We start from the raw sequence: 19,635 nt of genomic DNA on the forward strand, positions 1-19,635 counted from the left end.
TTCTAGTGGGAGGTCTGAAGAGCCCTTGGAGGGGAGAGTATAAAGAGCCAAGACATCAACGGTCACACCAAGCCCTTCCGTCGCCAAGCCCAGCCCACTTTCAGCAGACCATTCAAGCCCAGCCAAGGGACCTCTCACCGGGGGCCCGGGGGCCCCAGCCCGCTGAGGACACGACAGGAGGGGCCCCCAGGCTCCAACCTCCTCTACCTCCAGATCCTCCAGAGCGAAACAAGTGTCCCAGCCTGAACGGGGGCAAGGAGGAGTCTGGGACGTGGGAACCCTTGCCTCTGTCCTCCCTGGACCCAGCCCCCACCAAAATCCCCAGCTCACCAGAGCGGAAGGCGACCTTCCCCGAGCAGGAACTGCAGCAGCTGGAAATAGGTACGGGCACTGCGGCTCTGGGTCCCTGGGCTCAGGACTGGGCCCCACCGCGGCCTGGGCTTCCTCCTCTTTCTAGCTAGTGTGGGTTCCCTTCCAGCCCTTGCCCACAGTCCAGCCCCTGCAGTCTGTGTGGGCAGAACCCTGACAACACTGGAGCCTCCTGGTCTTTCACAGCCATCTTCTACCTCCTTTGCAGAATTATTTCTGAATAGCTTGTCCCAGCCATTTTCTCTGGAGGAACAGGAGCAAATTCTCTCGTGCCTCAGCATTGACAGCCTCTCCCTATCAGATGACAGTGAAAAGGTGAGTCAGCCATGGACTAGGCACCAGGGCACAGAGCAGGCGGCTTCCCGTCCAGCTGGTGAACGGGCCATGTGCAAGGAGTGGGTAAAGAAGGGAGGGGGAGGGGGCCTGGTTTCCCAGAGCGAGCCAGTCCATCTCCAGCACAGCTGGGAATGAGGGAATGGTTTGGCTGCTAAGGATGGTGGGGAAGGAGGCTTGGGTCTTGGTCCCCATAGAAATACTCCTCACCCTCTTCCAGCCCAGGGGCCCCTCATGACCTCAGCCCCCTGCTTAGCCCCAAAAGTACCCAGTGGAGCCCTGCACCGGCCTAAGGGAAGAGTAGTTCCTCCCCGCAGGGGAGGGCCTAGGGCCCCTTTGCCCCAAAGCAGACCAAGGCCAGAGACGGTTCCTTGAGCCCAGGGCCCTGACTCTGTGCCCACCCTTGTTGTTTCAGAACCCGTCAAGGGCCTCTCAGAGCTCACGGGACACCCTGAGTTCCGGTGTCCACTCGTGGGGCAGCCAGGCCGAGGCTCACAGCTCTAGCTGGAACATGGTGCTGGCCCGGGGACGGCCCACCGACACTCCGAGCTATTTCAATGGTACAGTCCAGCACCCACCTGCTCTGCTCAGTAGTCCCAGCACCTGATCCCTCTAGGAGTAAGGAGCCTGAGAGGTTTATGTCTCCCTTCTCCTGGCACATGGGGAAGGGAGACGAAGTCACCCAGCACCCAGAACTTGAAGTACCTGGCCATTAAGTCAGTTTTGTGCAAAGGCCCCGATCGTCCTCTCCTGGTGGGGCACAGAGACCAATGCCCCTTGTGGGTTGCTGATGGAGTCTCAGAAATCAAGAGTCTTGGTCTAGCCTGACCAGGCGGTGGCGCAGTGGACAGAGCGTCGGACTGGGATGTGGAGGACCCAGGTTTCGAAACCTTGAGGTCGCCAGCTTGAACATGGGCTCATCCAGTTTAAGCAGGGCTCACCAGCTTGAACCCAAGGTCACTGGCTCGAGCAAGGGGTCACTCGTTCTGCTGTAGCCCCACAGTCAAGGCACATATGAGAAAGCAATCAATGAACAACTAAGGTACCACAACGAAGAATTGATGCTCCTCATCTCTCTCCCTTCCTGTCTTTCCCTATCTGTCACTCTCTGTCTCTGTCACAAAAAAATTAAAAAAAAAGAGTCTTGGTCTAGAGCAGTGTTTCTCAACTGCTGGTTCATGGGCTGACCTACCAGGAATTTTGTGCCGGTCCGCAAGAGTTAGCCACCCTGATGCTGTACGAAGATTATAGACACAGTGATCTTAGCGTAACTCTCTTGTGCTCAGGGTGATTTCTGCCATAGCAGTCCCTGAAACAATTCTATTTTCACCGGTCCCCAAGTGTAAAAAGATTGAAAACCACTGGTCTAGAGTAAAAATCTGAGCAATGAATGCCTTCTGAAGGCAAAAGAAGAATAGGACCCTGAGCATTTGAAACAAGAACTCAGCAATAAGTTTGCCGGAATCTTTCTCTGGGATTTGAAGTCAGAATTGGAGAAAGAACATATTAGGAATTTAGGGGGGTTTTTTGTTTTTTGTTTTTTTAGACTTTATTTATTGATTTTTAGAGAGAGAGAAAGGGGGGGGAGAAACAGAACATCTACTTATAGTAGTTGCTTCCTGTATGTGCCTTAACCAGGCAAGCCCTGGGTTTCTAACTGGCGACCTCAGCATTCCAGGTTGACACTTTCTCCACTGCGCCACCACAGGTTAGGGTAGGAACTTAGTTTTCAAGCTTTGTTGCATAAGTTATGTTGTTATTTCAATAAATTGAGGGTCTCATCAGCTCACAGTTCCCGGGCCCTCCCAGGGCCAGTGTGACTCATGGCATCAAACCCGCACTGCCCGGCCATAGGCCACTCCAGCTCAGGGAACAGGGCAATCTAAGTTGCCTGCAGTCTAATTTAAGTATCTTCCTAGTTCCTTTCTGCTTTGTGTGTACACTGGAGTACTACTTCCGCAATACTTTTTGCTTCGTGCAGGCCAAATCCTGGTGTTGACAGAAAATGGTCAGGAAGAGTTAGCAGGTGTATAATAAGTTTAGGGTCACTCCAGACTAAATATCACCTATGCAGTTTATCACAGCCAACCTGCTTTCCTCTACTTAGGGCTCCTTAGAGAGCCAGCAGCCGCTTCCCTGACAGTCACCTTGCTTGCCTTCTAGGCGTGAAAGTCCAAATACAGTCTCTCAATGGCGAACACTTGCACATCCGGGAGTTCCACCGGGTCAAAGTGGGAGACATCGCAACTGGCATCAGCAGCCAGGTACGGGGCAGGTACATGCTTAGGGGCAAAGTCCCAGAAGCCTGTGCACCTGGTCCAGCCCTGTAAAGAATAGTTGGCCTTGGATATCCCACAGGGTCTCAGGGCAAGATTTGCCGCAATGAGGGGCTCTCAGGACCCACACTTGGGCCAGGTGAAAGGCTGGTAGCGCCCTCAGGGCTGACTGCTGGGCAGGGAGGAGGTACTCCTAGTGCTGGAGGAGACCTGCAGCTCCAGGTAACTTCCGAGCCCCGGGCCACTGTCTCAGACCCCCTGTTTTGCCCTGCCCCAGATCCCAGCTGCAGCCTTCAGCTTGGTGACCAAGGACGGACGGCCTGTGCACTACGACATGGAGGTGCCAGACTCGGGCATCGACCTGCAGTGCACTCTGGCCCCCGATGGCAGCTTCGCCTGGAGCTGGAGGGTCAAGCATGGCCAGCTGGAGAACAGGCCCTAAGCCAGCCTTCTGATGCTGGCTGCACTCAACTAGAAGCAGCGCTCCTTCTCGGTGCTCGATGCTGCTGCTGAGACACAGGCTCAGCTGCTCCCAGGGGTTTCAGCAGTGGGACCAGGAGCCAAGGGGGTGCCAGCAAAAAGCCTCCCAGGATTTTCCACTGTGTCCTGCCTGACCCACCAAGAAAACATCCTGTGCCAAGTGAAGAGGAGGAGGAGGAAGGCAGGAGGCCTCTTCCCATGGGGAATAGAGAGGGTCTTCTCTGCCCTGGTCCAAACAAGCTGGCCCGGCCCCTTTGGATCAGGGACCACTTGCTGGCCATCAAGGGAGAGCAGCTTCCGGCCCCAGTCAGGGAGGGGTAGGCGAGCCCCTCGGCCTCCAGGAAGGTATGAGGGTGTGCCGTGTCTAAAGACCCACACCCAGGTCCAGCACAGGGCCAGGCAGCAGGTGTGCCCACCCTTGGGTAAACAGGGGGCCCTCTGATCCCCTTGCCTGGCCATTGAACCCCTTTTAGATCTAGGAACTTTTCAGATAGTCAGGGAGCGGGGAATGCCTGACACTGGGAAGTGTCCCTAGGAGAATGCACCCCACTTTTCAGGGTGTTGCAACAGGTCCTGTGCTGAACTCAGCTTCAGCCAAGGACCAGTGAAGGTGTTTGAGTGATACGGTTCTCAGTCCCCAAGCACATGTCCCTTTGCTGCTGGCCACCAGTCTTCCCCAGAGCAGCAGCTGCCGAGCCCCAAGCACTGGCCCAGCACTGCTCCTGACGAGCTGCCCTCAGTTCCCTCATCTGTAAAAGTGGAGGGCGAGAGACATGAGACCTTCCTGATAGGAACTGAGGATAAGGATGACAGATGGAAAAGAAAGCCGCAGATATAAGCGCTGCTGTTAGCCAAGCCACGGCTTTCGGTGTCACACCAGCTTCCCAAGACACAGCTCAGGCATCGTGCCCAGATCCTGCTCTGTCCCTGGTCACGGGGGCATTGCCAGCTGCATTTTGCACTCTTGTGACCTCAAAGCACTTTCCTGGCTGCCCTCCAGAAGGGCTGGTCAGTGGTTCTGCATGAGCATAAGCAGACTGGAGATGGGGTGGAGGGATCAAGTCATCAAGTCCTGACCTGTCTCCACGCATGTGATCCCTTCAGACTTCCAGATTTCTTAAAATGAGCCCGCCCCAATTCCGCTCCATTGCCCCAGTCTAGCTTCTTTACGGGGAGGAGCTGATAGGGACTCGTGTAGCATTAATCAACTGTGAATTGTTGAAGGTTGAGAGGCTCACTAGCCTCAGCCCCTGGGAGTGAGGGAGTATTCCCTGAAAGTCCCCCTTGGGAAAAGCTTGTCCCCATGTCTTGCCAAAGGTGCCCTTTGCCCAGCCATCTACACGGAGCCATACCACTCCCCGGGGAGAGAGCCCAGTCCCCGTCACGTGAAGAACTGCAGCCTGGGTCCTGCAGAGTTCAGGTTGTAGAGGACTCGGAAAGCAATAAAGTTTGGGGTGATGACATGTATTTAAGCCATGGCTGTCTCCACTCATCTACCTGCTTGCCGAAACTCGGATCCTAACAGCTGCGCCCTTTGCCTTAGTGGTGGGACCTTGTCAGGTCTCCCCTTGTTTGGGGCGAGGGCAGTTTTCAGCCCTCCAGTGGGGCTGCTTTTCCCACCACTCCCAGTGGGTGCTTCCAGTCCCACCTCTGAGCTATCCATTCAGACCAGTTAGGCAAGATGCCCCACCTGATGGCAGCAGGGAAGTCCCTGCCAAACACTGCCAGGCCAGGGGGAGGAGGAGGACAATGAAGAACAGACGACCCCACCCACTGCTCCTTCCCCGAGGCCAGGCTTCCGGGGAACTGAAGTGGGCCTGGACTCCCAGCACTGCCAGCCCCTTCCCGAGTGCCTGCATCTGATCAGAGAACTGAGTGGGTACCTTGGCCATGGGACAGGCCTGAGGGTGGATGCCACCTGCCCATAGTGCCTTCTCTCATCTGTTTTGACACCCCCTGAAGCCGTCTGCGCGCGCGCGCGCGCGCGCGTGTGTGTGTGTGTGTGTGTGTGACGTACGTGCGTGTGCGCGTTCGCAGGGACAAACAACTTGGGGTAAAGGCCGAAGGTTCACTGGGTTCTTGGAGGGGTCCTGAGTACACGGAAGGGGCAGCAGCCTTGTGCCAGTGAGCCTAGAACAGGTGCAAGGGCCAGTCTAGGAGACCCCTAGTCCTTAACCACGCCGCAGTCACCGCCCCAGGACTGCCGCGAAGGAGCAGAGCTGCCCAAGGTTTCCAGAGAGGAGCTGTGGCTGCTGAGCTAGGTGAGACCGCCTTCTCCCGAGGTCACCCCCCCAAAGGCCGCTCCTGCCCACGTGCCGGAAATCCTGAGCGCTGTTCCCTGTGGGCGGCACTCGCAGCAGGGACGTCACAGAGGCGGGGACATCACAGGCTCCGGCGCCCCCATCATCACCGCACCCCAGAGTCCCCAACCAAAGAGCACACTGGAGGCGGAAGGGCAGCAGCCACAGCCCTCTCCTCGCCTCGTCTCGCCTCGCCTCGCCCACAGAGCCTCCTCGGTCAGCATGGGGGTGACAGGTGGGAGCGGGCGGGCGTGCGGCGGAGGTGGGGGGACGCGGAGGGACTGCCCGACAGGGAGTGGAAAGTGACAGTGAGGGGGCGGAGTTCGTAGGGGGCGGTATTGGTCCTGGGCCCCTACCCCTGGTCTTTAAGCCCGAGGCGTTTGAGCAAGGAGAGCAGCCTAAACCCTGGTCGTCCCTGCGGCGGTGAGGGGCTGGCACTGCCGTAACCCAGCCGTGCACGAGCGTGCGTGTGCATGGGCACACATGCAAACCTTGGGATTAAGGCCGCAGATGGAGGGTTCTTGCCTAGAGGTTCTTGGCACACCTAAAGAGCAGTGTGGCCTTGTGCCCAGGAAACCCATGAACTTTCCAAAGTTCAGGTAACTGCTAAGATCATATCTAGTTGTCCCTGGCTGATGCTTGGAACTTTTGCAGAAAGCTAAAAACAATCCACTTCAACAAATGTTTAATGAACACTTTTCTTTGCACTCTCCTCTGTACCAAGGAGCAGAGAAGTTTGCCCCACAGGGTCTGGGTCTCCTTGGTTTCTAATAATGAGTGCTCAGATCCTCCACTGAAATCGGTGCCTTCTCAGGACCTTGTCTCCCAGAAAGACATACATGGGCCAGCATTTAAAAATGTGCCAAGAACCCACAGCCTGAGAGCAGTTTAACCCCTTTCCCAAATTTGTAGGGTAATGAATGTATGTGGACACTTTAAGTCACGCCTTCAACATTTATTGCACCCTCTTCGGGCTTATTCTTACGTAGCAAGGCACTGGGTCTGATGAGTTGACTAAGAGTTAAAATGTGGCCCAGCAAAAGCACCTGCCTCAGCAAAAGCAGGTCTGCCTCCAGCACCTGGGCCTCACCAGAGCTGGAAAGAGGCATTGCTGCAGCTGCCTCCTCCATGGTGCCTGACCGCTCCCGGTTCCCATGATGCCACAGCCGCTCCCAGGGGCGAGGAAGAGCCCGGGTTGAGCCCCAACTAAGCCAAGGGCTTCCTTCAGATCTCCCGCCCCCACCCCCTAACAAATGAGAGGTGGATTGGCTGCAAGTAAAAGCACAGCATATGTATCCACCTTGCCCCTTTCCCGAACCAACAATGACATACTGCATATTTTCCAAGTATGGCAAAGTTGTAAAAGTGTTGCATTTATTTTATTTTTGGATAAAGACTGCACAAAACTGTACCAGGGCAATAAACAGTTATGTGATAAAAGTTATTTGATAGAGTGATAAAAGCAAGCATTGCTGTTGACAATGGAAGAGCAGCTGAATTCATCTGAAGACAAAACTGCTGTGATCAACCTAAGGGTTCTGCATGTAGGTGAAGAAGTAGGAGAAAGGGAAGATGAAGGGGACGATCCTGCTTGGACAGCCTCAGTCCAGCCACAGCTTCCCAGCAAGCCAAAACTAAACAGCAACAACAAACAATGGAAACCCAGTTCAGGAGGTCCCTCAACAGGGTGATTCAGGGTGCCCAAGGACAAAGAAAAGCACATATTTCAGTGATGAGAAGAACTTAGTGATCAAAGTTATATTAATTTTGTAAATATTTTTTCAATTCTAAATCTTGAAGTATCAAGTTCAGTTGAGACAAAGATTACTTTTAGAATTTGAGTATAAGAATACATAATACTAAATACTTCTTTACATAAAAGTCATAGAAAATTTAAAATATCATCTTTCTATCTTGTCTTAGAGAACATTAAAAATCAAGATTTGCTGCCCTGACCGGATAGCTTGGTGGTTAGGGCATCAGCTCAAAGCAGATATTGCCAGTTCAACCCCTAGTCAGGGCACATTCAGGAACAGATTGATGTTCCTGTCTCTCTCTTTCTCCCTCTCTCTCTAAAATCAATAAGATAAATATTTTTTATAAAATCAAGGTTTGTTAATAACCATTAACCTTGAAAACAGTTTACTTGAATAAAAAAGAAAACAATACTATTATAGTAATGCTATTGTTATCCCAAGAAATAAGATATATTTAAAAGATTTTTTGAGTCCATTTTAAATGTTTATTCATGTCTGATTAGTTTACATAAGACTTTTAAAATAAATTTTATCTGTAAAGCAAAAAATTCATAAAGACTGTGAAAAGTTGAATGATCTATTATTATTAAATGTTATAAAAATTTCAAGCCTGACCAGGCAGTGGTACAATGGACAGAGCATCAGCCTGGGACACTGAGGACCCAGAATCAAAACCTCAAAGTCACCAGCTTGAGCGGGGGCTCACCAGCTTGAGTATGGAATCATAGACATGATCCCATGGTCACTGGCTTGAGCCCAAAGGTCACTGGCTTGAAACTCAATGTTGCTGGCTTGAGCTCAAGGTTACTGGCTTGAGCAAGGGGTCACTGGCTTGGCTGAAGCCCCCTGGTCAAGGCACACATGAGAATCAATGAACAACTAAAGCACCACAACTATGAATTGATGCTCCCTATCTCTCCCCCTTCCTGTCTGTCTGTCCCTATTTGTCTTTCTCTCTCAAATTAAAAAAAATGAAATAAAATTTTCAAGAGAATTTTGGTTTAAAGAAAAGTTAAAGTGTATATTGGACAGCTAGGTGTGTCACAGAGAAGATGACACTGAAAATATGGTTAAACTTTCATGTATGTGTAGGATTTTGCCAGAAAAGAAACTCTGGGTATTGGAAATCACATGTGCAAAGGCACTGAGGCATAATATATATTTAAATATCAAGATTGGGAACATTTACATTGTTCCATAACCACAATTATCTTTTCTACATTTTGTCTGTATGTTGATTCTAAAAGTTGAAAGTTAATAAACAGGATTTCCATTATTGTGACTGCATAACTACTGTTCACTGCAGAGCCAGGAAGGTTACTACAGTTACCTTTTCTTTCTTAACTTTTTGGTTTTCCTGGAGTTTCTAATTGCCTCTTTTTCTCTTTCTTTCTATTTATTTATTTATATTTTTGGTACTCTTTGGTTTTATCTTAGCCTTAGCTTTCTTCAGCCTCTACATCTAATCAGCTATGCTCTCAGGTTTTCTTTATTTCAGAAGTCTACTATCCAGGGTCCATCTTACAACTATGTAAACTGGCTGTCAGTCTCTATACAGTTAACATCCTGGGACTCAGCTGCTTTCCTGGACGGGATGGGGACAGACAACACATTATTTCCTTCCTGGCTCTCATATGTTTTACACCAAAATCTTGCATTAGCACAACCTTAAATAACTCCCCCCCCCCCAAAGAGGTAAATTTCTGAGTCTTTTCACATCTGAAATACTAGTTTGGCTCAATATAAAATTCTAAGTTAGAAATCATTTGTCTCATAATTTTACTTTTTTTTTTTTTTTTCACCTTTTCTGAAGCTGGAAACAGGGAGAGACAGTCAGACAGAATCCCGCATGTGCCCGACCGGGATCCACCCGGCACGCCCACCAGGGGGCGATGCTCTGCCCATCCTGAGGGTCGCCATGTTGCGACCAGAGCCACTCTAGCGCCTGAGGTAGAAGCCACAGAGCCATCCCCAGCGCCCGGGCCATCTTTGCTCCAATGGAGCCTCGGCTGCGGGAGGGGAAGAGAGAGAGAGAGGAAAGCGCGGCGGAGGGGTGGAGAAGCAAATGGGCTCTTCTCCTGTGTGCCCTGGCCGGGAATCGAACCCAGGTCCTCCGCACGCTAGGCCGACGCTCTACCGCTGAGCCAACCGGCCAGGGCCTGTCTCATAATTTTAAAGACAACCATTGTTGCTAACTCCATCCAGTACGATTCTCCCCCCCTTGGAGTAGGTAGCTGGTTTTTCTACTTTGGAAGCATTTAGGAATATTTTGCTCCTGGAGTAATGAACTTTCATAATAAGGATGCTTTGACATCTCTAGTGCTGGGCATTCAGTGAACACTTTTAAGCCAATGACATCCTTAAACTTAGAGAAATTTTGATTTCTCTTTTCTTCTTGTCTATGTTCTCTATTATAATTTCAGGATTTCTTTAAAGAATTGGAATTTTTATTGATTTTTTTCTCACATTGTCTTGATATTTTGGATCCACTTTCTGGGAAGTTTCTCTGTGTTTTATTTTCCAATTCTATTTACCAAAAAAATCCGTTTCTTTCTCTCTAATTCTTTTAAAGTAGCATCCTGTTCTTGCTTTTGGGATGCAATATATATCATATTGTTAAATATTTTCATCTCTGATCTCTGAAAATGAGTAGTTTGCTTTATGCTCCCTTCTGTTTCCCAAATTACTTCTGGTATTCCTGAATCACCATTTCTCTTGGTCTGTCACCTGCATGTTGGCAGTTTCTTCAAATGTCTGGTAATGCTCAGCTCTCCATGTTTAAGAGTGAAATAATATGTCTGACCAGGTGGTGGCACGATGGATAGAGCGTCAGTCTGAAATGCTGAGGACCCAGGATCAAAACCTGAGGTCACCGACTTCAGCACAGGCTCACCAGCTTGAGCATGGGGTCGCCAGCTTGAGCGTAGGATCATGGACATGATCCCATGGCTTGAACCCAAAAGTCACTGCCTTAAGCAAAGGGTCACTAGCTTAGCTGGAGCTTCCCAGTCAAGGCACATATGAGAAAGCAATTATTGAACAATTAAAGTATCACAACTACCAGTTGATGCTTCTCTCTTCCTTCCTGTCTGTCTTCCCCTGTCTGTCCCTCTCTGTTTGTCTCTGTCTCTCTTGGAGGAAAAAAAAAGTGGAATCATAGCCTGACCTGTAGTGACGCAGTGGATAAAGTGTCGACTTGGACTGCTGAGGTTGCCGGTTCGAAACTTCAGGCTTGCCTGGTCAAGGCACATACAAGAAGCAACTACTATGAGTTGATGCTTTGCACTCCTCCCTCCACCTTTCTCTCTCTATCCTCTCTCTAAAATCAAGAAGTAGGCCCTGCCCACTTGGCTCAGTGGTAGAGTGTCAGCCCAGCATATGCGCATCCCAGGTTCAATTCCCAGTCAGGGCACACAGGAAAAGCAACCATCTACTTCTCCACACCTCCCCCCCCTTCTCTCTCTTTCTTTCTCTCTCTTTCCTCCTCCTGCAGCTATGGCTTGATTGGTTCCAGAGCATTGGCCCAGGCAGTGAGGATGGTTCTGTGGTGCCTTTGCCTCAAGCACTAAAAACAGCTTGGTTGCAAACATGGCCCCAGATGGGCAAAGCATCAGCCCCAGACGGGGGTTGCCGGGTGGATCCTGGTCAGGACGCATGCGGAAGTCTGTCTCTCTATCTCCCCTTCTCTCACTTGGAAAAGGGAAGAAAAATAAAATAAATAATAAAATCAAGAAATAAAATCTTTAAAAATAAATTAATAAAGAGTAAAATCATAAAAAGCTGATTGGGAGCCTGTAACTGCAGAATTTATGCCTATCATATGTCATTTTAGGGTGATCAGGCAGGAACCAGACATATCTCTGGCTGGTTGAAGAAGTTCAACAAAATTGATAAGTTTCTAGCCAAAATGAACAGGAAAAAAAGAAAGATGACAAAAATTACCAGTATGAGGAATGAAGAAGGTAACATCACTACAGATTCTACAGATATGAAAATGATAGTAAGGAACTATTATAGACAACTTATGCCAATAAATTTGATAACTTAGATGAAATGGACAAATTCCTTTAAAAGATAGAAACTTCAGAACTTACTCAAGAAGAAATAGATATTCTGGAAATGATAGTGGCGATGGCCACACAGCAATTAACAATGTGAATGTACTTAATGTACTTAATGCCACTTAACTGTAGTATAAAATAGTTTAAATAGCCTGACCTGTGGTGATACAGTGGATAAAGCGTCAACCTGGAGGTTGCTGGTTTGAAACCCTGGGCTTACCTTGTTAAAGCACATATGGGAGTTGAGACTTCCTGCTCCTCCCCCCTTCTCTTTCTCTCTCTCTCTCTTCCCTTCCTAAAATGAACAATTAATTTTTAAAAAGGATGAAATAATTTAAATAAGCAATTTTATGTTATGTATATTTACCACAATAAAAAAAGAAATAGGCTGAATAGTCCTTTATTTTTTAAAATTGAATTTGTAATTAATCTTCTCCAAGGAAACCCCAGGTTCACCAGCTTTACTAGAAAATTCTACCAAATATAAAGAAGAAATAATACCAATTTTACACAAACTCAGAAAATTGAAGAGGGAATACTTCTCAACTCATTCTGTAAGGTCAGCATTCCTCTAATATCAAAACCTTGCCTGACCTGTGGTGGCGCAGTGGATAAAGCCACCCTGAATGCTCAGGTCACCAGTTCGAAACCCCAAGTTGCCCAGTCAAGGCATATAAAAGATGCAACTACAAGTTGATGCTTCCCATTCTACCCCTCCCCCCTTTCTCTCACTCTCCTCTCTCTAAAATCAGTAAATAAAATATTTTTTAAGTTTGTTTTTTTTTCTACAGAGACAGAGTCACAGAGAGGGATAGACAGGGACAGACAGACAGGAACGGAGAGAGATGAGAAGCATCAATCATCAGTTTTTCGTTGCAACACCTTAGTTGTTCATTGATTGCTCCCTCATATGTGCCTTGACTGTGGGCCCTCAGCAGACCAAGCAACCCCTTGCTGGAGCCAGCGACCTTGGGTCCAAGCTGGTTAGCTTTTGCTCAAACCAGATGAGCCCACGCTCAAGCCGGCGACCAAACCTGGGTCCTTCCGCAACCCAGTCTGACACTCTATCCACTGCGCCACTGCCTGGTCAGGCAATAATAAAATATTTTTTTAAAAACTGACAAGACATGAAAAGAAAGTTACATACTAGTATACCTCATGAACATATATGTGAAAATTCTAAAATAAAAGAATAGCAAATCAAATTCAACTGTGTATAAAAAGATAATTCAGGCCCTGGCCACCTGGCTCAGTGGATAGAGTATTGGCCCAGTGTATGAGTGTCCTGGGTTCAATTTCTCTTCAGGGCACACAGGAGAAGCAACCATTTTCTTCTCCACCCCTTCCCCTCCCCCTTCTCTCTCTCTTTCTTTCATAGACAGTGGTTTGATTTGTTGAGAATGACTTGGTTGGGGCCTGACCTGTGGTGGCGCAGTGGATAAAGCGTCAACCTGGAAATGCTGAGGTTGCCGGTTCAAAGCCCTGGACTTGCCTGGTCAAGGCACATATGGGAGTTGATGCTTCCTGCTCCTCCCCCCTTCTCTCTCTCTCTCTCTCTCTCCTCTCTAAAATGAATTAAAAAAAATATTAAAAAAAAAAAAAGAGAGAATGACTTGGTTGGTCCGAGTGTCAGCCTCAGGTGCTGAAAATAGCTCAGTTGATTCAAGCATTGGCCCCAGACAGGGATTGCTGGGTGATTCCTGATAAAGGTACATGTGGAAATCTGTCTATCTCCCCTCCTCTCCCTTAAAAAAAAAATCATACACCATGACCAAATGAGGCTTATTCCAAGAATGCAAGATTGACTTAATATTTTTAAAAATCAATATATTTTACTGTAAAAATAATTAACAATAAAAGATAACAGTATTCATGTTAACATATAACATGTTATATATAACATAGTATGTCAACAGAATATAAAATAAAAACCATATGATCATCTCAATAAGGCAGGAAAAGCATCACACAAAATCCAACATCCCTTTCTAATTAAAAACTAAGTAAACTAGGAATAGAAGGGAACATTGTCAACTCAATAAAAGGCATCTATGAGAAGAACTACAGCTGACATCATTCCTAGTGGTGACATACTGAATACTTTCCCCTAAGCTCAGGAACAAAGCAAGGATGTCCACTCTCCACTCTATTCAACATTGTTCTGGAGATTGTTCTCAGTGCAACAAGGCAAGAAAAGGAAATAAAGAGACATCCAAGCCCTGGCTTGTTGGCTCAGTGGGTAGAGCAGCGGCCCGGTGAGCAGACATCCTGGGTTCAATTACTGGTCAGGGCACACATGAGAAGCGACCATCTACTTTTCTCTTCCACCCTCTCCCCCTTCTCTTTCTCTTCTCCTCTCCGTGGCCAGTGGCTCGATTGGTTCCAGCATCATCCCCAGGTGAGAGTCGGCCTCAGGTGCTGAGGATGGTTTGGTTGATTTGAGCATTGCTGGCGGCATGTGGGAGTCTGTATCTCCCCTCCTTTCACTTTAAGAGAGAGAGAGAGAGAGAGAGAGAGAGATCCAGATTGGAAAGTAAGACTGTTTTGAGTCACACACATTATTGTTAGTGTAGAAAACTTGATGAAATCTATAAAAAGTAAAACTAGAACTGGTAGGATTTTAGGACAGTTTCAAGTTACAAGATCAACATTTCTATACACTAGCAACCAGCAATTGGAAATTGAAATTATTTCACATACTACAGAATGTCACAGAAGCCCCAAGTTGAGTCAACCTCGAACTTTGCTTCCAACCCCCAGTGCTGCTGAGATTCACACCATAATCATTTCTCTTCCTGTCCACACCCAGTTGTTCGTGGAAGGGTTAAGGCTGTGGGGTGTTGATTCAATTGCCAGGGAAACTTTGTAAACATGCAGGGAAGGCTGTGAAGTCAGAGGCCTGGGAAGGAGCCGCACTTGGGCAGGTGGAGTTGGAAATGAAGAGACACGGGGAGGAGGCCAAGGGAACGTGGCCGTCGAGAAGGTGGAGGGTTCTGAAGAGGCCACTAAGCTGCCCCTGGGAGCCGTCCATGGTGGCACACAGACTCCTAGCCCAGCCACTCACGATCACATGGCCCACTGACACGCCAAATCCCGGTCCCAGGACCAGCCACGCTTGGCTCTCCTCGGCCTCTGCATCTCTTGGAAAGGCCACAGCACATTCCAATCCTTCTGATATAATCCTGGGAGCAATTCTTCTCAGCCAGAGCCAAACTTGTCATTTCTTGCCACACCGCAGGCTCAGGGGGACCCAGCCTGCCTATTGCCATGATGACCTCACCTTTCCACTGAGAAACAAAGAATGGGACAGCCTGGTGCCTCCCACCCCAGAGGATAAAAAAGAAGCTTCTGCTGTAAAAGATACAAACTTCCAGGGGGAAACTTGTAGTAGGGGGACCGCCCCCAAGGAGTCAGTCTCCTCCTTAGAGGATTCTCAGAGCTCATAAATGACCAGATCTGTGTCAGCATCACCTCAGAACAAGCACCGGGGCTGAGACCCTGGCCCAGAGTTGGGGATGGATGACCCCAGGGTGTGATGGGGTGGGAAGCCTGGGAAAGAGAGGATAGACTTCAAGATAGGAGGGTCCACGATTAGGGTGAGTGGCAGATCTGAAGCCTGACCAGAAAGAGTGGAGAAAGGGACAGAGAGACAAAAATGGAGGGAGATGAGGAAGGTTCATGTGGGCATGATGGGGAGCCCCACACAATTCCAGCTCCTGGGTAGGACAGCGTGCAGGGCAGGGCAATTGAGTTTCCCAAGTCCAACACGAATTCAAGTTCTGACTTCATGGATGATCAGCTGAAGGGCCTTGGACAAATGAACCTACTTTTGTATTGAATCAGTGAGATAAAGCACAGAAAGTGCTCAGTACAAGCCTTGGTTAGTAGTCCTCAATAAATGAAGTGGGTACTATTAGCATTCACCCTTACGGAGGGCCAGCGTGGGCCAGCATGGAAAGTGGAGGGGAGCGGACATGAGCAACAGGCCTGGTGACACTTGGAAGAGCAAGGAAACAAGGGTTAAGATGGGAGAGGGAATGGTGGTGGGTGGAGACTTGACTTGGGATGGTGAGCGCACAATACAGTGTCCAGATGTTGTGTTGTAGAGTTGTGCATCTGAAACCTGTGTAATTTGGTTAATCAGTGTCACCCCAATAAATTCAATAAAAAGGGGAACATTTTAAAATTAAGAAATAACAATGGTAGAGGCCCTGGCCGGTTGGCTCAGCGGTAGAGCAGTCAGCCTGGTGTGCGGGGGACCCGGGTTCGATTCCCGGCCAGGGCACATAGGAGAAGCGCCCATTTGCTTCTCCACCCCCCCCCCTTCCTCTCTGTCTCTCTCTTCCCCTCCTGCAGCCAAGGCTCCATTGGAGCAAAGATGGCCCGGGCGCTGGGGATGGCTCCTTGGCCTCTGCCCCAGGCGCTAGAGTGGCTCTGGTCGCAACAGAGCGACGCCCTGGAGGGGCAGAGCATCGCCCCCTGGTGGGCAGAGCGTTGCCCCTGGTGGGCGTGCCGGGTAGATCCTGGTCTGGCGCATGCGGGAGTCTGTCTGTCTGTCTCTCCCTGTTTCCAGCTTCAGAAAAATACAAAAAAAAAAAAAAAAAGAAATAACAATAGTAGAGAGAATTGCAAACAGGTTAGGCGAGGGATGGGGGTGCTGAGGCATCACACCAGCCCCTCCAGAGCCCTGCAGGGCTCGCCCTCCGCCTGCTGCTCCCCGGTCTTACCTCCTTCTCTCTGCCAGGTGCCTATGGATTTCCCTGCTGTAGCAAGAACTCAGTGGACATTTTGGACACACAGTGAGAACCAGTCTCCCATCATCGGATGACCTCTCCCCCACCTTCCAGGACCACCAGCCCTTACACCCGGCCACCACTGCCGAGTTTTCATGTAGCCCCCAACCCGGGATCTCCTTCCATCTTGCTTGTTTTTAAAATCTCCCCAAGGGTAGAATCGAGGCCAAAAGGTCATAGCAGTTCTGCCTGCAGTCACTGAGGACTACTAAGCAGTAGTGGGGTACACCCAGGGACATGGACGGGACGTGTCCCCTTAGATCCACTTGGCTCTAAGGACAGAGGCTGTCTGAGTTGGGGGTAGGCAGTTCCCTAAGGAAGGAGAGAGGGCCACATGGCTGAGCGCTGCAGGCAAGGGCCAAGGGGGCAGCACACTGCCGACAAAAACTGAGGGAGCCCTTTATACGCAGGCACACCCTCTGCTTTTCACATCTGCCACGCTGGGACTGAGCAGTCTGCGGGGAGGGCGGTGCTCTGGTTTCTCCTCCTGTGAGGAGCCACCTTCTGGCACTGGTGCTCCAAGTGAGAGGCATGAGACTGATTAAAAAGAAGATTCTTGGGCCTCACCTCCAACCAACTGGATCCCCTCCTTGTGGGGGTGTGGAGGGGGGGCAACTTGGCAAGCTCTCCAGGCTCTTTCTAAAGTCACTCAAGTTTGAGAGAACAACTCCAGAATTCTTAGTAGGAGTGAGGACAGCCAGGGGGCTGGATGAGCTGAAGGCATCTTGCCAGCCCAGTATTAGGTGGGGGACTTTGGGCCCCAGAGACCGCCTTCCTCCTGAAGCCATCCCACCAATCCCTTAACTTAGAGCCCTTCTGTCACCCACTCTCTCTGTTTCTGTCTTAGGGTTGACATAAACCAACATCTCCAGCAGGAGCAGCAGGAGGATAAGATAAAGGTAACAGTGGGCAGGGTGGGGACATGGTAGGCAAGGGGCAAGGTTCCTTGAGGCCCATCTTCCCTAAATTTGGACCAGCCCGTACCCTTGACAATTCCGGAACCCTAGTGCAGGCAGGTCTCTGCAAAGAGACAAGTGTGGGAGAGGCAGTGAGCCATGTGTGTACTGGGGGGAGCAGGACAGGGAATTGGTGTCAGGGGCCTCCTCAGCTTTCAATTGAAACTATTTAGCAGGAGAATAAATTGCAAGAGCTGGAGCCCCCAGAAAAATTGAACCTGGACCTCGACACAGAACTGGGGCTGGAGATGGAAGCGGACGCCAAGGATGTGCCACCGTTGGAGTGCCCAGAACCTATGCTCAAGCCTGAGGACCTCTATACAGACCTGGAGCTGGAGATGGAAGCGGACGCCAAGGATGTGCCACCATTGGAGTGCCCAGAACCTATGCTCAAGCCTGAGGACCTCGACACAGAACTGGGGCTGGAGTTGGAAGCGGACGCCAAGGATGTGCCACCATGGGAGTGCCCAGAACCTATGCTCAAGCCTGAGGCCAAGCTGGAGGCCAACGTGAAGGCCTGCAATGAAGACCTGGAGGAACAGAGGTGCAAGATAGAATCCATCTACCCTTCCACGGAGGAGCTAATGAAGCAGGACATCTGCCAGCGGAGTGTGAGGTCGAATTCCTCCTCCTCAATCTTCATGAAGGAGGAACAAGCGTCCACCTTCCAGCAATCCATCCATGTGCAGACCTCCAAGCACCTCTTCTGGGCAGACAAGGACACCCAGGCCTCAGAACACAGCCTGCAGTGGACGAGCAGCACGCAGCCTGGTGAGAAGACCACAGATAAGACCACCAACGACCTAAACCGGGAGTCAGCCTCCATGGACACCCTGTGCTCCGAGAAGCAGCACCAGAACCCCAGCCCCCAGCCAGAGTTTTCAGACTCCGGCCCCGAACAGCCACCAAGCACCCACTCGTCCTCTTCCAGTCTCCCAGCAGTTCTCGGCCTGGAAGATTTGGTCAAGTTCGCATCTTCCCTGGCCTTAGCCTCCTCCAGCAATATGGACTTGCCCAAACTGGAGCACATAATGAAAGCGCCACCCTCAAAGACCGTGGAGCCTTCGACAATGCCCGTGGTGGGGAGTGTCCTCCCACCTGCCAAGGAGGACTCAGAGCAGGAAAACCTCTCTGAGTTGCTAGAGAAGCCACCAAAGAAACTGCCAGAAGCCAGAGAGCCGCAGAAAGCTTGCAAGCAGGAAGACAAGAACTTACTTGACCCTTACCTTGACTTGAACAAGCCGGAGTTCCAGAGGGCCACCATTGAAGGGACAGTGAAGTTTCTCCAGCCCCTGGGCATGTCTTCTGCACCGAAGGGAGATGGGAAAGAGTAAGTGAGGCTGGCGCACCGCTTCCCTGAGAGGAGGCTGTGCTGGGGGGCACGCATGGGCCCAGTCCTCACACAGTTGAGTGGGGGTGGGGAACAGTGGAATGAGAGGCTGTGTGGGCTCTGGCGTCTCACCTCTTGACTTCATAACGCTGCTGGAAACCAGGTTCCAGCGGACTGAGGTGTAGTGCCAAGGTCAGGGATAAGGAAGGCCTGGGGACCGTGAAGAGTGAGCGCTCCAGGGCTCGGGCGGGAACTGGCTTCAAAATGGGAAAGGCCATTCTGGCATTAGGAAGCTTCTCACCCAGAGGGCAGGTGACCTTTCCCGCCCCAGAAACCTCAGGCTAGTGTCTGCCCTGCTGAGAACTTGATGGCCCCAGCCCTGGGCCCAGGACACTTCCATCAAGTTGCAAATGAGGGAACAGGGTTACAAGGTTCTCCAGCACCCCTCGCTTTCTTGCTTTCTCTGGATGCATGAGAAACAGAACAGAATGTCAGCTGCCCGTCAGTGTGCAGCAGGAATAGGTTCTCTTACCCCAGTGCCCTCCTCAGAGTGGCCTCTGGGCTCATCCCTCTCCCCTGACCCTCCCACTGGGGCCCAAGTGACACCCTCTCTTTTGCATTGCAGGTCAGTGCCAGGAAAGGAGAAAGGGAGTCCAATATTGATGAAAATCCATTTAAAGCTGTTGCCCCCTCTTCCCCAGAGAAGTGACTAGACGAAACCAATAAAGCCTCCGGTGCTGGCCCCCGGCTCAGACTCTTTGTACAGACACTCCTGGACCAGTGAGCTCAGCGGGCTGCAGAGTCTTCGTCTCAATTTTTTAAGGGTGCACCACCATTTTTTAGCTACCTCAGCCCCAGCAGCTCCACCTGCCTGCTGAGGGCTGAACCAGCCCTGTTTGGCCCTTCTCACTCCCCATAGGTAGTTCTGCTTCACTCACACCTGCAGACCATGCCAGCAACAGAGGCTCGTGACTAGTCTT

General features: G+C 50.2%; 2 protein-coding genes across 3 annotated transcripts in view; both read left to right on the top strand.

Moving 5' to 3' along the window:
• The window catches only part of MAP3K14 (mitogen-activated protein kinase kinase kinase 14), a 47,797-nt gene extending 42,872 nt beyond the window's left edge, over positions 1–4,925 (top strand). The window contains exons 12-16 of the mRNA XM_066263395.1: positions 7–381; positions 578–684; positions 1,118–1,262; positions 2,866–2,966; positions 3,256–4,925. Of these exons, the coding sequence (XP_066119492.1) occupies positions 7–381; positions 578–684; positions 1,118–1,262; positions 2,866–2,966; positions 3,256–3,420 (893 nt within the window). The 3' untranslated portion in view covers positions 3,421–4,925. The remainder of the gene's footprint in view (positions 1–6; positions 382–577; positions 685–1,117; positions 1,263–2,865; positions 2,967–3,255) is intronic.
• A 914-nt stretch (positions 4,926–5,839) lies between these two features.
• SPATA32 (spermatogenesis associated 32) lies at positions 5,840–19,399 on the top strand. Of its 2 annotated transcripts, none has more exons than XM_066263399.1 (5): positions 5,840–5,993; positions 16,321–16,375; positions 17,217–17,268; positions 17,499–18,655; positions 19,281–19,399. In XM_066263399.1, the coding sequence occupies exons 1-5, from the start codon at positions 5,981–5,983 to the stop codon at positions 19,366–19,368; spliced, it is 1,365 nt and encodes a 454-aa protein (XP_066119496.1). In that variant the 5' UTR covers positions 5,840–5,980; the 3' UTR covers positions 19,369–19,399. The 2 variants fall into 2 exon arrangements, with proteins under 2 accessions (XP_066119496.1, XP_066119497.1); XM_066263400.1 differs by having other exon boundaries at positions 17,502–18,655.
• The last annotated feature ends 236 nt before the right edge of the window (positions 19,400–19,635 follow it).

The sequence above is a fragment of the Saccopteryx bilineata genome, chromosome 2, assembly GCF_036850765.1.
Source record: "Saccopteryx bilineata isolate mSacBil1 chromosome 2, mSacBil1_pri_phased_curated, whole genome shotgun sequence".
Taxonomy (NCBI): domain Eukaryota; kingdom Metazoa; phylum Chordata; class Mammalia; order Chiroptera; family Emballonuridae; genus Saccopteryx; species Saccopteryx bilineata.

Coding starts and splice junctions, on each gene's coding strand:
- SPATA32 (XM_066263399.1), top strand. Junction 16,376..17,216: donor GTGGACATTTTGGACACACA/GTGAGAACCAGT, acceptor TTTCTGTCTTAG/GGTTGACATAAACCAACATC. Junction 17,269..17,498: donor AGCAGGAGGATAAGATAAAG/GTAACAGTGGGC, acceptor GAAACTATTTAG/CAGGAGAATAAATTGCAAGA.